This window comes from Pantherophis guttatus, chromosome 5 (assembly GCF_059756535.1).
Source record: "Pantherophis guttatus breed Tessera chromosome 5, ASM5975653v1, whole genome shotgun sequence".
Classification (NCBI taxonomy): domain Eukaryota; kingdom Metazoa; phylum Chordata; class Lepidosauria; order Squamata; family Colubridae; genus Pantherophis; species Pantherophis guttatus.
Window position 1 is genome coordinate 131,482,486 of NC_142067.1, and position 21,921 is coordinate 131,504,406.

At 44.5% G+C, this 21,921-nt stretch overlaps 1 protein-coding gene across 1 annotated transcript in view; it reads right to left on the reverse strand.

Moving 5' to 3' along the window:
- WDFY4 (WDFY family member 4) overlaps positions 1–21,921 on the reverse strand; it is a 135,141-nt gene that overhangs the window by 14,508 nt on the left and 98,712 nt on the right. The window contains exons 48-57 of the mRNA XM_034415593.2: positions 21,257–21,299; positions 18,829–18,948; positions 18,567–18,684; positions 18,071–18,180; positions 9,349–9,502; positions 8,652–8,743; positions 8,101–8,313; positions 3,774–3,915; positions 3,370–3,527; positions 1,529–1,687 (exon numbers count right to left, since the gene is read on the reverse strand). Coding sequence (XP_034271484.2) covers positions 1,529–1,687; positions 3,370–3,527; positions 3,774–3,915; positions 8,101–8,313; positions 8,652–8,743; positions 9,349–9,502; positions 18,071–18,180; positions 18,567–18,684; positions 18,829–18,948; positions 21,257–21,299 — 1,309 coding nt within the window. The remainder of the gene's footprint in view (positions 1–1,528; positions 1,688–3,369; positions 3,528–3,773; positions 3,916–8,100; positions 8,314–8,651; positions 8,744–9,348; positions 9,503–18,070; positions 18,181–18,566; positions 18,685–18,828; positions 18,949–21,256; positions 21,300–21,921) is intronic.

Sequence of the window (21,921 nt, forward strand, 5' to 3'; positions counted from 1 at the left end):
ACTTCTAAAACTAAAATCCTATGGCATTTCTGCTATCCATTTCCTACATAAACGGATAGCTGCCTTCCTGTCAAACAGACAACAAGTGGTCAAAATAGGAAGCACTCTATCAAATCCTGTACATGTTAATAGCGGTGTTCCCCAAGGCAGTGTTTTAGGTCCAACACTCTTCATACTTTACATGAATGACCTTTGCGATCATATTAAAAGCAACTGTGTTCTCTTTGCTGATGATGTTAAACTATTCAACACCACCAACAATGCAACTACCCTTCAAAAAGACCTTGACTATGTGTCAGATTGGTCTAACAAGTGGCAACTTCAAATCTCAACCAACAAATGCTCTGTCTTGCACATTGGCAAAAAAAATCAAAACGTAAAATACAAATTAGATGGACATGACCTTGTAGATGACCCCCACTCTATCAAGGAACTTGGAGTACTCATTTCTAAAGATCTAAGTGCCAGAGCCCACTGTAACAACATTGCCAAAAAGGCATAAAGAGTTGTTAACCTAATCTTGCGTAGCTTCTTCTCTGGTAATATTGTACTACTAACTAGAGCATACAAAATATTTGCTGGACCAATTCTTGAATATAGCTCATCTGTCTGGAACCCACACTGCATATCGGACATTAATACAATTGAGCAAGTCCAGAGATATTTCACGAGAAGAGTCCTCCATTCCTCTATCTCCAATAGAATACCTTATGCCACCAGACTTGAAATTTTGGGCTTAGACAACTTAGAACTACGCCGACTTCAGTGCAGCTGGCGCTCGAGTCAGACAGTGAGGAGACTGGAGAAGATGTGGTGCCAGAGGCAGGGATTCAGCCAGGGCCTTCAGAACCTCCAGAAGCTCCTTTAAGTGAAGAGGACGAAGAGGAGGAGCCTCTTCTCAATGCACGGGTGCGCAGAGCTGCCAAAAGGCAGGAGTGGCTCCTCAGGAGGAGGTCTCCTCGAGAGTAAGGCTTGGGGCTAATTGGCCACTCCCTTAGCCTATTTAAGGAAGAACGCCGCTTGCAGCAAGCTGTAGGGAACAACTTTAGTTCAATCTCCTTCGCGTCTGGATTCTCTGCAAAATTGTTTCTGGGCTTTCTGCCAACTCTAGTAAGACTGTGATTACCTTATCTTAGAATTCTGGTAGGCTGTTAAGACAGTTTATTAACAGCCTTTGGTTGATAAAGACTGAGTTATTTGAGTAAAATAAGCTTTGTATAGAGTTTGTGTGTGCTGTGTTCTTTGGGGTCCGTAGCTGAGGCAGAACAATGCTTGACAAATAAACTTATGATTATGATTATGAAGAGTTTAAGCCCTTAATGGAATATAGCAAAGAAAAGTGTGAAAGGTTGTTTTTGATATGCATACCTGGGGGTGGGGGGTGGGGGGAGATGAGAAAGAGGAATAAGGAGGACTCGGAGGGAGAAGAAGTCGTCCTCTGATTCCTGCTAATCCTCTGCAGGTGTTGCCCCAAATTGTTACCCCAGCATCTCCATTCAATTTCAGAAGAGGAATTGGGGCAACCCACCTGTTTCAGACGTAAGGCCGTGGCTCCCGTTGTGGCCCTGCAGAGGTCCCAGACACAGACAACGCAGCTGCTTCCAGACGTGATGAGGCTGCTGGGTGTGGGAGACACAGCACAGAGGCAGTCACCCCAGTCAGCCGGAGCCTCCAGGACGGTCATCTTCTGCATGCACCCAAGGCAGGAGAGAAGCAGAGAGGAGGGCAAGGGAAGAGGTGGAGTGAAATGGATGCAACACTTCCACAACTGCAACACTTCCATGCACGCATGGAATGTACTTATATGCGTATGTATTTATGTGGAATTTTAATTGAGTTAAACGTTTAAGAATTAAAACACACTTTTGTGTGTTTTAATAAAATAGGCTTTTAAAAAAATACAAAAAAGTTGAAAAGCAAATATGAATTCTGAAAGTGTTTAATACTGTTCTTTTGCCAGTTTTTCTGTAAAATGCGGTCTATCAATTATTTTTGAATATAAAGTCTGTATCTTCCTCCTGCAGCCTCCACTGATACTGGCTTCTTTGTCCAAGTCACAAACACTAGTGAAAGACCAACAATCAATTTATAATATCAAAATACTAGTGAATTCATAATAATGAGTATATTCCTTTCAAAATATACCCAGAACATTTCATATTGCTTATTAACCTGAAAAATGCACCCATCTTATCTGCTCTACACTGCTGAAAGAGGGAAGGAGATTTTTCACTTGTTGTAACTTGTCTTCATTTCAGCATTTCACGCCAACTTCTCTTTTTAAATAACCAGATTGGCTTCCTGGTCACCTGGCTTCTGGCCCACAGGAGAACCATCCACACAGTGACCGGGGTCCCTCCCTGACTGGCCACCTGTCTCGGCTCTGGTGGGCGGCAGTAGCTTGTTAGGCACAGGCAATCCTGTCTCCGCTGAACAGAGCATTGCTCGGAAGGAAGAGGAAACGGTGCTGGGTGGGGCAAAGACAGGCAGGGCTGCAGAGACCCTCCACGTTGAGATAAGCGGAAGCACAAATAAAAACAATGCTGCCGAATCCTTCCAAAGGTAAACAGCAGGTCTTTCAACGAGGTATGAAATCAAAGTCACAGGAAATTTTAATTACTGTGACATCTGACAAATTCTAACAAAGCATGAAGTCCTTTCAGGAAATTTCTGACTTCATTTAATGATACATTTCAGAGGGCAAGGAAGTCAGGGAACGATCAGCAATCCTTTGTATCAACCAAGATTTAGTTCAGGAAGTGGGAGAAGAAATAACATGGGTGGAAAGAGAGTGCGGCACCCCAAAATTTTATGGGAAGCTCAAGCCGAATGTCGTCAAATACATATTTTTATTATATAGATGTTAATACAGTCAGAACAGTGACAGACGGGACTCTCTGGCAGGAAAAGCTAATGAGGAAAGGAGCTGCTTACTCTGCCCTTTGTCCCACACAATTCCACCAATCAAATTGTGGCTGTAATTTTTGCACATTTTTTAAAATACTAACTGACATTACTCATCTTTGTTTTGCACACGAGGAGAAAGGATGCTGCAGAAAGTGAACGACATGGTCTCCTATATATAATATATTCAGGTACAAAGAGATTCAGATTGAAGTTATTATTACTTTTAACTATGTCTTGCCTTTCTGTCCAATATAAGTTGCAGACATATATATTGATGATTTTGTTCAAGAACTTTTGGTGCATTTGCTAAGTTCTCCAGACCTTTCCATCTGTGGATGGACCTACCTAAGGCATGCCATGCTCCCTCTGGCAAAAGAGGAAACGGTGAAATGCACCCACGGAGGGATTGGCCTATTCATTCGCTGAGTGCCCAACAGGTGGCAATCTGTAGTTCGTGATTACCTTGTCTGATCCAGAATCAGTCAGACAGCAGGTGAAGTCACTGAATCCCCAGCAAAAGGTTTTATTCCATAGCGGAGGAAGCAAAATACTTTTCTTCTCCACAGCCAAAATCCCCTTTTCTGTGCATACAATATGAGCAACAGGCCCATGTGGTGCCTCTACAGAAAAGAAAGAAAACAACTTTAAAACACATTTTAAAGGGGGAAAAAATCTGCTACTTGAATTTGTCCCAGGAAGTTTTGTGCCATCCAATGTCTAGAATTTTCTTTCTCCCCCGATTCCCCTCTTAGAGTTGCCAAGGCTTAGAAACTGCTCTAAATACCAACCCCCCCCCCCAAAAAACCAAAAAAACAAACAAACTAGAAGTTATAAGGTTCTTTGCACACTGTTTAGCCGGTCTATACCTTTGGGAATGACTGATGACAGTTTCAGATGATACAGATTACTGACAGAGAGCGCCGGAGAAGGAAAGAGGAAGCTGTTTTTCCCCACTGAATGTTTCCTCAGGCTCCCAGCATTTCTGGAGGGATGTGGTTTCGTAAAAAGCTGAGAATGAAAAAGAACCATAAACAAATAAATTACAGCAAATCAATCAATCCTGTAAAGTAACATACACAGGCCCCAGGAGCTCCACTGCATATTTTTAAAATATTTCTTTTACAAATTACCTTTTACTTCTCAATGCAAAGCAGTTATGGTAGCAAACAAAAACCTCTGAAAAAATTACAGTAAGCACAGTATTAACACAGTAAAGCAGAAATTAAAACTCTAAATGCCTAAAAGAGTAAAATTATATTGTGTCACAGGGAGGGAACACCATGTTTCAATCGCTGATGGGAAACGGTGGGCGATCCTTGCTTTCCTTCAGAAAGGTCAGCAAGGAGGAGAGCGACAAGTGGCATTTATCAGAGGGGCCAAGACAGAGGAGAATAAAGAACAGAAAGACCCCGAACGCTGGTCAAGCACAGAGCAGAGAATTACTCACGATTTGGTCTGAGAATAGCCTGGCATGAAACACACACACACACACACACACACACACACACACACACGCTGCTTCCCTCCCACCTTCGTTTTGTTCAGCTGAGCTTTTGGGGGTGGCGAGCACCGTGCATTGATACGCCGCAACTCTGCCTTTGCCTTTGGCAAAATGCTCCTGATGCCAGTGCTTTAGATGGCAAAGTGGACGCTGCTCAGTGCCAGTAGAGAGAACCGACTCCTTAGCAGATAATCTGGGGTCGTTTGCTTGGAGAAATGCACGAATGGTTTGGAGGCTAGTAATGCATTCTTGGCTTTCTGGGTCGCTACCCATCCTCCTTGCCAAAGTTATCCAGAATGAATCGGTCTTTAATGATAACATATGTTGGAAGGATGAAGCCCCTTCCGCTCTCCAGGAGAAAACCATGCGACTGAAGGACTTAGACTAGGATAATTCTCAACCAAATGTCCCCTTTTAAGGGGCCCCTGAGGGAGAGCAGTGGCTCTTCAACACCCGGGAGCTTCCAAGAAGCGGTGCAGAGGATGCCACCAGAAGAGAAGCTCCTGGGGAAGTCACTCTGTTGCAGGGGTGGTATTCAGCCGGTTCTATCTGCTTCGGGCGAACCGGTAGCGGTGGCTGCAGGAGGCCCCACCCACCTGCCTGGACGTCATCACGTCCCGTTTTTTACACTCTGTGTGTGTGCAGAAAGTCCTGCGTGTGCACGGAGGTGGCACGTGTGAGCGGAGCAAATGTGTGCACCTGCTCACATTTGCGAACCAGTAGTGAAGGTAAGTGAATACCACCCCTGCTCTGTTGGTGTGTTCCTGAAAAGTGCCAGAAACTTTTCTGAAAGGAGACGGTTTCTGAAAAGTGCCTAAACCCACAACTGCAAAGTGTTCTCCACAGGAGCAGCCCACGTGGCCATAGGAGACCCGAGTGAAGGGTTGGAACCAGGAGATTCCTGCCTGCTTCTATGATATCTCTTGTTCTGCCAACCCTCAATGCCTAGACATTTCCCCACACAGGAATTCCTCCTCATTAAATAGAGAGTTACAGAGCGAGATGTAAACATTTGCATGGAAACCCGTTTATAAACTTGGAAGGAGAAAAGATTGAAGTCCAATGACTGAGCTAAGCAATCAAACAATAGCACCTAACAAACTTGATTACTGATTAGGTGAAGAAAAGATGATATATGATTTCCAAGTTATCGAAACAAAACAAAATCTATTAAAATGGTGTTAAACTCACAGAGATTATCAGAAAAGTTAGCACATAGATGCAGACAAAGACGGGATCTGCACCAGTGGTGGGATTCTACTGGTTCTAGGCGGTTCGGCCGAACCGTTTGTTAAATTGCTGGCTCACCCCGCCCCTTGCCCCGCCCCTCCGTACCACTGGGCGAGGGGTGGGCAAGCCAGCAATTTAACAAATGATTCGGTGTTTTTTTATAATTTTATTGGCCTTGCAGCTGCCGCGGGGCTTCAAAGGGCCGCCCTACAGCTGATCAGTGTTAAAAGAAAACAAATGAGTAGACCGACACTTGCAAAAATAAATGGGTAGACCCAGTGGTGAGATTCTACTTCGGTAGAACCGGTTGCTAAGTAGTTAAGTAGTTAAGCCAGTGGTTGCCAAAGTGGGCGGTACCGCCCCCTGGGGGGCGGTGGAATGCCTTAGGGAGCGGTAAGACGCAAGGGGGGCGGCAGGGGGGGCTAAGTGGCAAGGAGGGTGGCCCCCACCCTTTGGCCTGTGCTTCGCAGCACTTACTTCCTTGCAAGCAAACAGCAAGAAAAAACAGTCCCTTCAACTTCAGTATTGATTAATTAGCACAAGTTGATTAGATCGGCCTCCTCTCAGCTGATTTGCTCTCAGCTGTTTTGCCAGGGCTCTGTTGTTATCAGCAAAGAGTGCGGAGCAGATTTTTTTCCCCCTAGCCTAGCTATGCTGAAAAAGCGAAACTGAAAGTAAAGCAGGGTCTTTGCTGCAATGTGACAAAATGAGGCAGAGAGGGATTTCTTTTTCTTTTTCTTCACCAAAAAAGGTAGGTGCAAAACTGCAAACAATGGGAAATTTAGGGTGAAATAGGAGAGTTCAAGATTTTAAAACACAAAAGAAAAAAAGCTCTATTTAACTAGGGAATTGTAATAATTGAGATGCCATTAATTGTATATTGTGTTGAAAGCAGAAATGGTTAAGTTGTGGTTTGGAGGAATATATGGGGGAAATTATTCGGTTTATTATTATTGGTAAATATAATTAATTGATTTGTAAGAAATTGGATTGCATGGAAATAATTGGAATATTCATGTTCATATTGATTAATATACAAAAAAGATAGTTGTATAACTAATTGATTTATATTAAAATGTTGAATTTGTATTAAACAACTGTAATATTACATAATTAACCAATGTGAGGATGGATATAAAAATAGATGACAATGGGAAGGGGTATAATATAGAATAGAAGGGAAAAATTGAATTTGATTAAGATTAGAGATGAGGATGAAGGGTAATAATGGTTTTTTTAAAAAATAGATGAGGAATAAATATGACAAAAAGGAAATATAGAAATTGTAAATTTAACTGAACTGACTAAACACTGTTTAAATTTGTGAACCGGCCAAATACTCTGTTCAAAGAAAATACATTGTATGTTTGTATGTGTGTTTTTAATTATTGCTATTTATTCATATTTGTTCTCTTTTATTCTTTAAAGTTTAACAATTCATTCTTTATCTTAATATCTTTATATTTGTTTGGGGTTGGCTTTCTTCCCTTTCATCTTTTTTATTGTACAGCAATCTTTCTCCTCAAACCTACCACCTCTATCTTTTCTTTCCTTCTTACTTTCTCTTCCCCCCCTCTTCTTCTCCTCCCTACTTCCTCTTCCTTTCTCCTTCTCCTCCTGTCTTCCTCCCTCTCTTACCTTCACTCCTACTCTAATTTCCCTTCCCTTCCTTCATCCCTCTCTATTGCTGTATCCTTTTATGCATATGGACTACTCAGAGGGCTGAAAAAGTTATTTTTGACTGGTCGTCACACTTTTGACCAGTCCTCGAACTTACAACTGTCCTCACATTTTATGTTTTTCGCCCTATCTTGTCACCATGGTGAAGAGAAGCAGTTGTGAAATGAGTGACACGGTTGTTAAGAATGCCGCAACAGGCATAAATGTGAGGATGGCCATAAGTGCGAGGACCGGTCAAAAGTGCGAGGACCAGTCAGAAATGACTTTTTTCAGCCCTCTGAGTAGTCCCTATGCAGATAGCTATGCCCACCCGGTCACATGACCAGCTAGCCACGCCCACCCAGTCACATGACCAGCTAGCCACGCCTGCCCGGTCACATGACCACCAAGCCACACCCCCAACTAAGCCATGCCCACAGAACCGGTTGTTAAAAAAATTGAATCCCACCACTGATCTGCACCCTGGCTTGTATCATCTTCTAGAGTCATCAAACCATCATTGGATGAATTAATATTGTATTTACTTTACTTTATTGATTAGCCTTTGGGCCATATAATTAATATTATATTAATGATGATAGGTTTTATATTGCTTCAGTGGTGGCTGGGTGATGCTTGAAAACAAACTTTCTCAAACCAACTTTCTTTTGGCAATCAGGTTACTTTTCCAAGAAATCCCATAATAACAATGCACCTCAACATGAGATCAAAGTAATCCCATTCCTTGTTAGCTCTACATCCACGGTCGCTTGAGGGCACCCGGGCCATTGTTTGCGTCGTACCTGCTTTGGGATCTGTCCGAAATTGCTGACAAATCCCAGGATGGTGCTCTTGATGAGAGGGTCGTCAATGGTGCCCATTTGTACTTGATCGCTGTAGAAATAGGGGTGGAAGGTATTCACGGCCTTCACTGCGGCTGAGCCCTGCTGCTTGAAGCCGAAGATGAGGTCAATCCAGTGGTGGAGGCAGCTGCTGACGAAATCGCTCTCCAGGGCCTAAAACCCAAGCACACCCATTCAGTCACCCGGGCGGCAAGAAGGCATCCTGTCCCTTCTTGCAAGGGGTGGTGGGAGGGGGAGGGGGCTAAGCAAGGGGGCCCCTCAGGAAGTCTACAGGCCTGGTGATCACCAATGGTCTCTGGTATAATTTCCACTACAAAATGTAAAGGCTACGAGTAATGGCTGCAAAAAGGGAATCCTGTTTCTTTTCAGAGATTTCTCCTTATCTTTATTTTAGACTAAAACAAATAATTTAAGAATATTAGACTTTTATCTCTGACTCGTGGTCCTGACTCCAGCACTGCCAGCGTTCCAAACTGCGTTTTCATACAGACCTGCCTGTGCAGCCTAATGAATCGATGAGGATTTCCTCCTGCCCAAGGTGGCAAATCCACGTCATTCAGCCGGGTCCCATCCTGCAAGCATCCTGCAAGGGACGGAGGAGAAGACATTGGTGGTATAAAAGAATTGACACAAAGAAGCTTTCCTCCATCTGAGATCAAATAAAAATACCTATAAAGGGGCGTAAGGGTATAGATTAAGTTTATTAAGCCCTCATCAGAGGACAACTAGGATTTGGTGGCAGAAGCTGCTGGCAGCAAGTAAAGCATCTGGAAGGCAACAGTGGAGGACCAAGATCCTTAGTGATCATCCCAGGTCCAAAACTTCTGATGTGGGCTTTAAGTGGGTTTAGCTGCTGAGTTGATCATCACTGTGATCTGTCCAGTTTTTGTCTAGGCAGAATCTGTCGATGAGGAAAAACAGATTTAGCCATGGACAAATACCTCCAGTGGGTTTTAGAAGGGAGGAGGCAAGAGCGCCTTTCTCATAAAGATGAAGAAAGAGTAGTTTTTAATGGGACATCCAGCCAGCTCAAAATACCAACATTATTTGCTTGTTTGAGCAGAAGTTCATCTAGAATGCTTTAATTTCGATTCTTTCACTCAACAGGTAAATCCATCTCCATCATTCTGAGGCTGTGGAGAGCCCATGAGTCTAACTGGAAAGCCAGCATAGCATATGCCCACTCACCAAAGTCAATGTGGTTGTGGTTTGTTAAAAATTCAGGGAGATAAAAGAATTCAGGTATCAGTTCCCGGACATCCGTCATGTTGTCTCTTGAGGCTGACTCCCAAGTGTTCCTTATGCTGTGGAACATGCGGTCTGCAACGTCCAGGTCCCCTCCCTGTTGAGAGGAGGAGGAGGAGGAGAGAAGCCATGCCACCATCCAGAGCCTTAGGCCACAGCCTAAAGGAAATCAACAGCCACCAGAATTGCAAGCTGTGATTATGACAAAACATTTCAAAATGCTTTGAAGTGTTAGACGAAGTGTTCTGGAATGTTTGGACATCAGCATGCAAGGCACATTTGGAGGAAAAGGAGTGAAGCATGTGGAGAAACAAATTCCTTGCTAACCATTAATCATGAAGGCATTTCTACTGTGCTTCCGGGGAGAGTGTGGCGGTGCTGAAGTGCAGAGAAAATACTCTACAGGCGAAAGCAAGGGTGGCTTCACTAAGTTTCAACATAACCTCAAAGCTAATATTTCCTCAGCAAAGAAACCGAAGCTGAAAAGAGTTTGGATGTTTCAAGAACTCTGCAGGAAATGCTTTCCAGGAAAGAAGGGGAAAGCGCTCGGAAGGGATTTCAGAGTCCCCAGACCTGAGCACGGATCTCAAAGAGGCACTGTAACAGGCAGGGAACTGGAGTAACATTTCCGAGAGAGAAGAGTTTTGCAAGGAGGACTCTTAGCTGAGCAGAGGAAACATTTACATGCTGTTATTTGTTCTAGAAGAATGATACGAAGTATTGACCAGAAGGTGGTTCAGATTGTTGCACCTTCCATATTCATTGTTTCTGTTGGGTAGCAGGTGCAGACAGGGGACAGGGGACACAGGACACGTCCGGCAGCTCAACCGCTTTACTCAGCTCCAGTAACAGCAATGCCAATGCGAGCTGCCGCAGCCCTTTTTAAACCGGAGCTGTCCACGGCTTCAGCAAAGAACCCTGGTGGTGCAGCAGACTAAAGCACTGTTATTAACATCAGCTACCAATTACTGCAAGTTGAAATCTCACCAGGCTCAAGGTTGACTCAGCCTTCCATCCTTTCTAACGTAGGTAAAATGAGGACCCGTATTGTGGGGGCAATAAACTGACTTTGTATAAAAATATACAAAAGAATGAAGGCTATTGCTTAACGCATTGTAAGCCGCCTTGAGTCTCCGGAGAAGGGCGGCATATAAATCAAATTAAAAAAAAAAACCAAAAAAAAACCCCTGACGTGCACTTAATTTTCCGTCTTTAACTACTGGCTCCTGATTGGTCCCTGTGCCCGTCTATTCAAAACATCCCTCCCCTCTAGGCTGGTACCAACCAATCAGGTTCTTTTTAGATAATGTAATCACGCAAGTAGGCGGGTCGCTTTTGGGTGCAACTTGACTTGCGCAGTTCGTTGACTCTGTGATTTCGCAGCGAGAGGTTGGGTTCTGTGTCTCTCCGGTAGGCACTCCTGGAATTCTCTCAAACTTGGCCAATATCTTTTTGGATATTTATTTCTTCATTCCCCTGTTGGACTGGTGGACTGTTTCCGACGTCGGGAACTTGTCATTGGACATCAGATAAGTGCCCGCCGACTCTATTCGGGTTTGAGTGTTGTTGTGCGTTTGGTTGTGTATTGTGTAGGGCCTGGTCTATTTCTGTGATTTCTGTGTGGTGTTTCCTCTCTCACTCCTGGGTTTCCTCTTGTGTCTCGTGTTCCTTTCTAACTATTTGGCCTCTGAGTTGGTCTATGTGTCTTTTCCACCCTTGGCCATCCTCTGTTTCTATTCTGTATGATAACGGGCCTGTGATTTGGATTATTTTTGCCAGAACCCATAGGGGATTTCCGCTGAAATTCTTCGCATACACCTTATCCCCCACTTGGAACTGTCTATATTTACTAGTGGAGTCTACTGGGTTTTCTGCATTGTATTTGAGGTGTAGTCTGTCTAAATTGGATCTCAGCTTCCTCCCCATCAATAGTTCTCTGGGGTTTCTGTGCATGGTTGCACTGGGAGTTATGTGTTGAATGCTTAATAATTTGTCTATTTTTGCTTGGATGTTCCCTGGGCCCATCTTAGCTAGTGTTTCCTTTGTTGTTTTCACCATCCATTCCGCTTGTCCATTAGTGGATGGCTTCCCCAGCGCGGATAGTGCATGTCTAATCCCTTGACTAGCTAGGAACATTTCAAATTGATTAGCGGTAAATTGTGGCCCATTATCGGAGACTACTAAGTCGGGCAACCCATGTGTTGTGAACCGTCTCCCGTAGGACTCGGATGACCGCTTCTGTTGTTGTTGATGACATGAGATTTACTTCTAGCCATTTAGAGTATGCATCGACAGTGATTAAAAATGTGTTTCCCTGGCAGGGTCCCGCAAAATCAATGTGTATGCGGGATCATGGTGTCCTAGGGTTTTCCCAATCATGTGTGGGTGTGGTGTCGGGTGAGATTCTTGGCAGGGTGTGCACGTCACTACCCATTTTTTTATTTCCTTGTCCATTCCCAGCCACCAGACATAACTTCTAGCTAACACCTTCATTTTAACTATCCCTGGGTGTCCCTCGTGTAACATTTCCAGAATATCATTTCTCAACATTTTTGGAATGATTACTTTATCTCCCCACAACAAACACCCTCTCAATCCCGATAGCTCAGTCTGTCATGTCTTTAATGGTTTGAATTCCTCGTCTACTCCTGTCTCTGGCCACCCTTTCCATACCCAATTCAAAACCCGCACCAAAGCCTTGTCTCTTCCTGTTGCTCTCGTGATGTCTGTGGCTGTGATCTGTGTGTTCGTGAGAGTCTCTATCAACAATGTGATTGTGGATGGCGCTGGGTCTTCCACCAGTTCCGGCAGCGGGCATCTACTGAGGGCATCTGCGTGGTCAATCATCTTTCCCGGTCTGTATAGCAGCTGGTAATTATAAGCAGCGAGGAATTCTGTCCATCTCAGCATTCGTGGAGATAACATGTGGGGTGTAGGTCTATCTCCCGCGATGATTCCCAGGAGTGGGTTATGCTCTGTTATCAGCTTGAACTTCCTCCAGTAGAGATATTTGTGGAATCTTTTGATTGCAGCCACTGCAGCTAGTGCTTCTTTGTCGAGCTGACTGTAATTCCTTTCCAATTTGGATTGGGTCCAAGAGTAGAAAGCAATGGGGGCTTCTCTTCCGTTGGGCATGCAATGGCTTAAGATTGCTCCTATTCCAAACGGTGACGCGCCACAGGTTAGTCTCACTGGTAATGTTTCACTATACTGTATTAGGATGCTGTCTGATGTTAGCAGTCTTTTGATTTGTTCGAAAGCATTCACTTCCTTACGTCCCCAAGTCCAGTCCGTCTTTTTATCCAGTAGACGGTGTAAAGGTTCAGCAATCGTAGCTTTCTGCAGCAGGAAAATGTTGTAGAAATTTGATAACTCCAGGAATGCCTGCAGTTCTATTCTATTGGTTGGGGTTGGGGCTTCTTGAATTGCTTTTAGCTTGCCCATGGTGGGTCGCATTCCAGAACCGTCAATCGGGTATCCCAAAAATTCAACCTTTTCCACTGCTAACTGGCATTTGTCTTTTTTTACTTTCAACCCCACTTCCTGGAATCGAGTTAATACTGTCCTTAGTCGTTGCTACAGTTGTTCCTGACTAATGGCTGATATTAGGACATCATCGAAATAGGGGACAACTCCTTCAGTTCCCTGTAGGATGCGCTCCATGAGGTTCTGGAACAGCCCTGGGGCCACGCTTACCCCAAATTGCAATTGCCTGCATTTGAATACTCCCCTATGTGTAACTATTGTTTGTGCCTCTGCTGTGGCGTCATCAACTGGCAGCTGTTGGTACGCCTGAGCCAAATCGAGTTTTGCTAATATTTTTCCTCTACCCAGAGAATGCAATAGATGTTGCACGAAGGGCACAGTGTATGTGCTCTGCTGTAAAGCCTTATTCAGGGTACTTTTATAGTCACCACACAAACGCACTGACCCATCTGGCTTTGTGGGAGTTAATATCGGTGTCTCCCACTTGGCATGGTCTGTCGACTCTAAAACCCCTTGGGCAACGAGTTTATCCAGTTGCTCATCAATTTTGGGCTGTAGAGCAAATGGAACCCTTCTAGGCTTTATTCAGACAGGGGTAACTTGGGGATCTAGGTTATATGAGATGGGGGTCCCTGTGTACTTGCCTAGTTTTCGATCGAAGATGTCTGCGAAATCCCTTAGGAGTTCTCTTCCCAGCTGTTGTCTTCGAGTTGGTTGATCCCTGTCACTGCCAGATTCATAGGCTCGAACCATTCCAGCCCCAGTAGGCTAGGCCTCTCCTGATCTACTATGGTTAAGGGTAGTTGTCCTCTTTGAACTCTACGTTGAAATAACTGATTCCCATTACTGGATTTTGGTTTCCTTGGTAGTCCTTAAGCGTGAGTCTCTGTGGCTTGAGTGAGCTGGCTGTGATTCTGGGGACTAATTGTTTGATGGTTGTCCAGGAGACCATGGAAAGGTAGGATCCTGAGTCGATCTCCATCTTGCATGGTCTCCCTTCTATGGAAACGGTCACCGCCATCTTTTTTGCTTTTCCCGCACTCAAGTGGCCAACTATTATGGACTGGTGTGTTTCCCCTCTCTCTGAACCATGGTCCTCATTTCGGCAGTTTCTTCCAAATAGTTGTTTTCTGTTGCTTGTTTGGAAGCTCCTGGCTCATGGTGGAGGACTGGATTGTCTGGGTCTGCAGGAAACTGGTTGTGATGCTCTGCAGGCTCTTGCAATGTGTCCTTTCTGGTTGCAGCGCTGGCAAATCGCATCTCTGAATCTACACTTGCTCCGGGGATGGTTTCCCTTGCATTCAGCACATCAAAATTCCTTTTTTCCTTTTTCTTGGTGTCTCCCTTTCTGTTCCAAATGGAGATGATGTATGTCCTCTTCTCCGTCCTCGGATTTAGTCTCCACATCCTCATATGGATTGTGGAATTCCTTTGCTTGCGGCCCCTTATTCATCTTTTTCATTATGGCTGTGGACTTTTATGATGCTTTGGTCGCAGTCGCTTCCTCCATGGCTTCTTGGAATGTTATTCTTGGTTTCACAAGGAATTGACTTTGTAGGGTGAGGTCTCGCAGTCCCAATACCAATTGGTCTGTCACTGCTTTGTCCAGGTTGGAGAATTCACAGGCGGTGGCTATCTCACACAGGGTCGCAATGAACTTGCTAATGGACCTTCCCTCCCTTTGGTCTCTCCTGTAGAATTCATGTTGTTTCACGAGGGATAAGGCTTGGGGAGTGTAGTGTACCCTCAGGATTCCTTGTAGCGCCAGCCAGGTCATGGTTCTCAATTCCGCCAGAGATGCTAGGGCTTTTGCCATTTTAAAAACGGCAGCTCCGCAGTGTGTGAGGAACAATGCTCTTTTCCTTTGTTCAGAAAGACTCAAAAGGTCGTTAGCTTCCAAGAACATGTGGAAACATTCCATATAGGAATCCGAGTCTTCTCCCGCCGGATTGAATGGCGGGGTGGAATTATTGAAGACATCTTATGTTGGCCGGTTGTAGTTTCGATGGCTGTTGGTTGCCACGTCTGTGTTAGTCTGTGCAGCCTAATGTCCTATTGTCCTTCTGAAGATCCCACCTTTGTTGCCAGTGTTGGATAGTAGGTGCAGACAGGGGACACGGGACACAGGACACGTCCAGCAGTTCAACAGCTTTATTCAGCTCCAGTAACAGCAATGCCAAAGCGAGCCGCGGCAGCCCTTTTTAAACCGGAGCTGTCCACGGCTTCAGCCACTGACACACGCTTAATTTTCCCGCTCTAACTACTGGCTCCTGATTGGTCCCTGTACCCATCTATTCAATACTCAATAGTTTCATTATTTTGAATCTGTAAACAATTGCAGGCTCCCACAGTGAGGATGCTTTCAAATTTTCAGAGATGGGCCATCTTTAACTTTGTTCAGGCAGAAGGTTGTTGCACCGGCTTAAGGATTTCTTGAAACTTACAGTCTCATCAGTGATGCCAAAGCATTTGCATGTAACTGCGCTCCCTCCAAAGTGAAGCAAATCATGTTCCCAGTGCGCTCTTCTGGAAAGCCACAGGGGGAGTTATCCCCCCAAAGTAAGGATCAGCCTCCTTCTCCCTTGTGAGGTAAATCTACGCTGGTGGGATTGTGCAAGGGCAAGGCACCGTGAGCAGATCAGTGGGGCTGTTGCAGAGTTGATCCCTCGGAGGCAGCCTCAGCAGCCCCCAGGGGTATTTTCTAGTCGAAACTGCAGTGGCTCCAAAGACAAGTCAACTCTGCAGAAAGTGCCAGCTAACGAGTCTCTCTCCGAAAGCCCCTCGGAGCCCTCTGGCTTTGATCTGCATATATACGACACTGTGGTCAGAATATGTGACTGACACGTTTTCATCTGCTTTTTCCGTTTTTATGAGAGCGGATGGTAATCTCTAGAGAGACAATGTGATTTGTAATAAAAAGGTTATCTGTATTAAATAAAAATAATATCTACATAGAAAATGTTGTTAGCGCTTCAAATCTGGTTAAAGATATTACCATCCAGAAAAATGTAATTTTTTGCAGCTGTCTAATGTATTTTGGAAAAAGTAATATCTCTAAAACGCACGCCTGTATTATTTATAAAGGAAGCAATAACTGATTTGCAGTATTTCTTATATTAATAACTATATTTGCATACATTGGTATCAGAATTAGTGAGCTTGCTTTCTTTCTCTCAGAATGCAAGGATTCCACAGGAAAGGAGGGGGCTATGAAGGCTTTTAGCCCACGCAGGAACATCATCCCCCCCCCAGCTCTTCTCTGGGCTCCTGGGAGCTCAGTTTGTTCTCTGAACCTGCATAACCCAGAGCAGGCAAAGATTCTGACTGCTTGCTAAAGGGGAAACCTGACATATTTTCATGCGTACAGCTGGATAAAGCTCCCTTCCAGGGATTTAGCACTTCACTGTGGATTATGAAACTCGGAATATTCTCCAGCCTAGAGAATTGATCTTACAATGCATGAACCTTCCTGTTTGCTTCATCTGCAACTCTCACCTCTCCTACAATCCATTTCTGTTTTCTTTCTGCCTGACACGGTTTTGAATGCCTTAAAATATTTTTTTTTTTACTTTTTTCTATAACAATAATAGAAATCGAAGGCTTTTTCTTCAGTTCATGTTATTGTATAATGTCTCTTTGTTAGACAAATCTGTCTCTATGACTAGGAGGGATTTGCAGCTCAAGGTCACCGATTCCTTTCATGTCTTTCGTCCTGCGACTTGCGCCCTGCCTCTGTGTGCACCGATGGTCTCGCTTCACACTTCAAGTATAATGAAGTATATTTAACAATAGTGCTTTATTCATAAAATAGTTTCATATTTCTCCTATTAGTTTAAGCATCACTGGGTTTTTTCAAGGATTCTTTTCTTGCATTTATAATGCTGGAGTGAACTATCCCTTTTATTTATTTAGTTTTTAAAAGCATTAACCCTCTTAACTGTACAGAAATGAAATGCTGCCAGATGACCACACCAGTAACGATTACCAACTGAAATTGACACAAGAGTTTGCCTGACCTTGACCTTGGCTCCTTCAGAAGACCCAGATCAAAGGAAGGGCTGGGCTCTCTGCAAGTGAGGGATGAAGGGTCCTCCCAGGTCCTCCCCTGTTTCTGTTCGGCTAACCCTCATGATGGTCCCCCTCATCATTCCTGCCTGTTGCTGAAGCAGCTAACCTTCATTCTTAAATTGTCTGTAGTTCTTTACATTTTGATTTCCTTTTCCTTTCCTGATGCCATGATCTGGTTGATGGGGGTGGGGGGCTGCCCTCTTCCTTTCATTGGCTATTTTGGCAATGAAAATGGGACCCCTGACTTCCACAGAGACTCCTGCATTTTCTTTTGAAAGAGCACTAGACTGACTTTTCAAAGTCCTGCACTGCACGGAAGGTGAATATAATCTAATTCCTGTTCAGTTGCTTTAAGGTACATTATAGGCTGTTTTGTGTTTTGTGCATTATATTTTTACTGGTAGGCAACAGAAAAAAGATGAAAGAAAGAAAGGAGGTAGTGGGGGGAGGAGCAGAGAAATTAAGAGTTAATTGGTGCCTTGGTGGCACAGGAGACTAAAGCACTGTTAAGTAACACCAGCTGCCTGCAATTACTGCAAGTTCAAATCTCACCAGGCTCAAGGTTGACTCAGCCTTCCATCCTTTCGAGGTAGGTAAAATGAGGACCTGGTTTGTGGGGGCAATAAGCTGACTTTGTATAAAAAAGAACACCGCTGGGGTGTGGGGGGCTAAAGCCCTACTAAGCAGGTATATACAAAAAGTATGAAGGCTATTGCTTAACGCATTGTAAGCCGCCCTGAGTCTCCGGAAAAGGGTGGCATATAAATCCAACCAACCAATCAATCAATCAATCAATCAATCAATCAATCAATCAATCAATAAGACTGAATAACTGTTAGATGAATCCCTCTCCTGCTGTGCTGCTGGGTTCTCCACTAACTTACAAGGCAACCCTTAGACATGACTCTTCCACAAGGTTTCCAAATTTCTTTATGTTTGCACAGTTCCTTGCAGACCTCTCTGCTACGCTTCTCCATTTCCTGCCGGAAACAGTTCAGGGCAGAGTCCCAAGGGAGGGCCTCGGGCAGCTCAGAAGCTCCAGATCTAACCAGAGCCTTTGCCACGGGTGCCGCCACCCGTGTTTGGTAGACTCCACCCAAGTTCAGCCCACCTGCAAAGATTGGAAGGTTTCCGTGAAGGGCTCCAGGCGAACCAGATAGGAAGCCACAATCATGGCGGAGGAGTAGTGGGTGAAGTAGTGACTCTGAGCTGAGAGGTTACCTACAAACAGGAAAAATGCGCAGTTTATGGACTTCATTTCTGGATAAATCAATTTGTTTTGATTTCTTCAAAATCAGATGATCCCTGAAATGTCTAATAATGTGTCTTACCAAGCCATGTTTCATACACATCTTTAACTAAAGCAAGCCTCTGATCAGGGCCAACGCATGACTCAGGAAGATGCTAGACAAGTCAGTTCTAATGGGCTTTGCTTGCTCATGCCATCCCCCCACCCCCCAATTCTACCCAGCTCCTAAAATTCTCCCCTCGGTTTTGTGGAGACAACCTTTGTGCTGCTTCCACAGTTTTGTTCTAAACTTTCTTGCCAAAAAGAGGGGGGGGGGATTTGGGGTACACCATGGTGATGCTGGAAATGAGATTTGTACCTTCGGTCTTCTCCACTTCTTTGAAGCGCTGGATGAATTTCTTTTTCCTCCCCTCCGTCTGTGCCCCCATGGGCTTGGAGAGGTCACGGAAGGTGCTTGGATTGGTCAGGTCTAGAGTCTGGAACACAAATGCAACTTCCCTTGACTTACTGGCCCCCTGTGTCAAGAATTCCAGGGGCTGAGCTGCCATGCTTCCTATGGACTTCGATGTGCTTTCTCTTTCAAGAAAGCTCCAGTCCAGCCTAATGGAGAAATGGCTCACCTGGGAATGGTAGTCTGCAAGGACCCACGGAAACACTGGGTACTGCATGAGGTCGCTGTGCGTCCGTCCCGCCAGAGAATTCAGGTACATGAGGTACTCAAAGTTGCTGATCTCTCTCCTCTGCCAGATCATGAAAAGAGGGATGATGGGCTCAGTTGCTGGGCTGCCTCCCATAAAATGAATGTATCAGTTACCTCATTTTCTAAATATATTTTCCCAGGACGGCTAGTTACTCTAGTTTTCTTTTGTGCCTTTTTCTATGGATGCCTGTAGTCAAGTTTGGGAAGAAAAGCAACCTCCCTCATTCCCCTCTAATGAAACTTCCTGCGCTGGATGCCCACCCCAGCCCCGATGAATGGAAGGGACTGGCACCCATGGCTAAGCGTAGAAGAATATATGCGGGATAGCATCTCTTATTGCTCTTTGGAGGCCAAGGTCCCAAACTCCTTGGTTGATACTTTTCCGTACATTCTCATAACCCATCATCTATAAGTCAGGTATAAAATGGTGGCTTTTACTCTCTCTCTCTCTCTCTCTCTCTCTCTCCCTCTTTTTAAGTATGATCATCAGAAGCCTCAGTCTTTGGGTATATAGTCCATAGGGTGAAAGAGGGCTATAAGAAGAGGAGCTTGCAATTTTGTGCGAGCTTCCAACAGTTTTCCTGATTCCAGCTGGGAAATAGGCTGAACTATCTCTGAGGATGCGAGAGGGGGCCGTTCTGGTAATAGGTTCGATTAGGAGCTTATTTCCAGAAGCTGCTGCAAAGATGGAACTCAAATATTTCTCCCAAACGTCTGCTAAAATTCCACAGTCGACTGTGGGTCCATTGTGTAACAAACCCTCTTCTAATCCAATGCCAATAATCAGCAGAAGTTTTCAACATAACAGCTGATATGATTTGCTATCAATTCTCTCTCAGGATGTTCATCTTTTTATTTCTAACGAAGGCTTTATGTTCTATTTTCTGCTGGCACAATGTTTGTGGAACGGGGCGGCCCCACCGCACCCACCGAGTGCCTTGCAGCTGGGCTTTTTTGTCTTCCTGCATTCAAGATCAAACCAATATTTAGAGTTGAGACGTCTGCAACACTGTGCCTTGATGCCACTGTGCCAATGTGGCCTTGATATAGGATCACATGGGGTTTGAATCAGTATCCAGAATTGCTCATCAGCTATTTCTGATCCATCGGCTAATATTGTTGCTAACTTAACTTGGTGAAACCTGAATCTAGTCAACTAAACTTCCGTCCTGCCCAAGGAAGACCACCAAAGCCTTGGATGGCCCTTTTCTACCAAATAAAGCTGGATTTGAATCAACTGGTTGAAAGTTCAAGTTTGGAGCTTGAAGATGGCATCAGACTTTAAACACATCTACTGAATAAATTGCTTGCATCAGAATACAATGTAATCTGATGGCTATGTTAATCTCCATTTGTTCATTTTGAATCATTTCTCTAGTCTGTTTGCCATTTGGGCAAAGCATAGCCCTCCTGTATATCACAAAACTCATCTTTTGATTCCAACCCAGAGTATAATTATCCCCAACACTCACCATCCAATGATATACTATCAGAGCGTACATGCAGCCTAGTGCCGTTTGAACTCACTGAAGCATTGAAGTCTCCTGCTATGAGAGCAGATGCTTCTGAATAAGCTCCCCCCTCCCCCACCAAATAGGTCTTTCCATCGTTCCAAGTTATCCCAAGGTAATTTTGCCTTAGTTGTTAGCCATGGCAGAAGAGTGCAGATATTCACAACCAGAAAGTATTTAATATGAATATGATTAATTAGAAACAAATTGGCTCAGGACTGTATTCCAACAAGGAAAACTTTGTTCGGGACAAAGATTTTTGGGATATCCCGTTGGCCAAATTCATGGGTGCTGGAAGTACCGTGTTTTCCCGAAAATAAGACCCTGTCTTATATTTTTTTTGAACCCTGAAATAAGCGCTTGGCCTTAGTGCCATGCACTCAAAAGTCCAATTGGGCTTATTATCAGGGGAGGTCTTATTTTGGGGGAAACAGGGTAGCTTCAAGCCCAGGAGAGACAGAGCCATTTAATTTGAATGTTGCTCAGGACTTTTGATACGAGAGTAGGCAGCACCCTGTATCTGGCCGGAGAGCAGTTTCTAACCAGCAGGTAAAGATTTTAGGACCGCTCTCACACCCTCCTCCATCTCCTCCTCCTGCTAGCCAGGCCCAGAGGGCTCCCGAGCTTGCTTCCTGGTTTTCCATAAAAAAGTCTTCATTACGAGGCCTATAGAGAAACGGCACCATCCTTCCTGGCTCAGATGTAGATACTGAAGCACTTTTTATAAAGTTCTGTCTCTATAGAACACTCAACTGTGAAGAAAATAATCTTTAAAAATTAATTGACAATGGATTGATTGATTGATTTCAGTGGAACAGCACCAAGAAAAGATTTTACCTGCCACTTCAACAGGAAGGACTTTTTTTCCCCTGATTGTTTTCTGTAAAAAAACAAAAACAAAAAACATTGTGTCACTCACATTTCCTTTTCTAATGGGACCAACAACCAATTTGTGCAAATCGACCTTGATTTCATTGGACATCTGGTATTCAAAGAAGGCCTGATCCAGTTTGGGTCTGAAATCTGGACGCAAACTTGGTCAGTTTAAGCCCCACTCTCTACCAGCACTGCTGATGTGGCCTAGTTGGGTCATGAAAGGTTTGCAAGAAAACCAACCTCTCAGTTCAACCCTGAGCTACAAATGTTCTCCTCTATCAAGAATGTTGCAGTAAATCCATTGCAGTCATGTGATGTCATGCTTAAGGACCTTAGCAGCAGAATGGCCAGTCCTAATTGTGGTCATTAAGGGAGGATTCCCTATGAATCTATGCAGTACAAATGGGGGAGAAGTGGGGGGGAGGGGTTTGGGTTTGGCAATGGTATGCGTGGAAAGGCTTTTCCATCCTCAGGTACATGAGAGTCAGCAGCGTGGCGTGGCATCAAACAGGTCAATGCCTACAAGAATGTCACCACTTTTTCAGAGGGTGGGGGCTCACTGGGAGGGGTCCTAGCAGAAGCCAGATAGCCACGGATGGAAGTAATTTCATTCACCTCCCTACCCT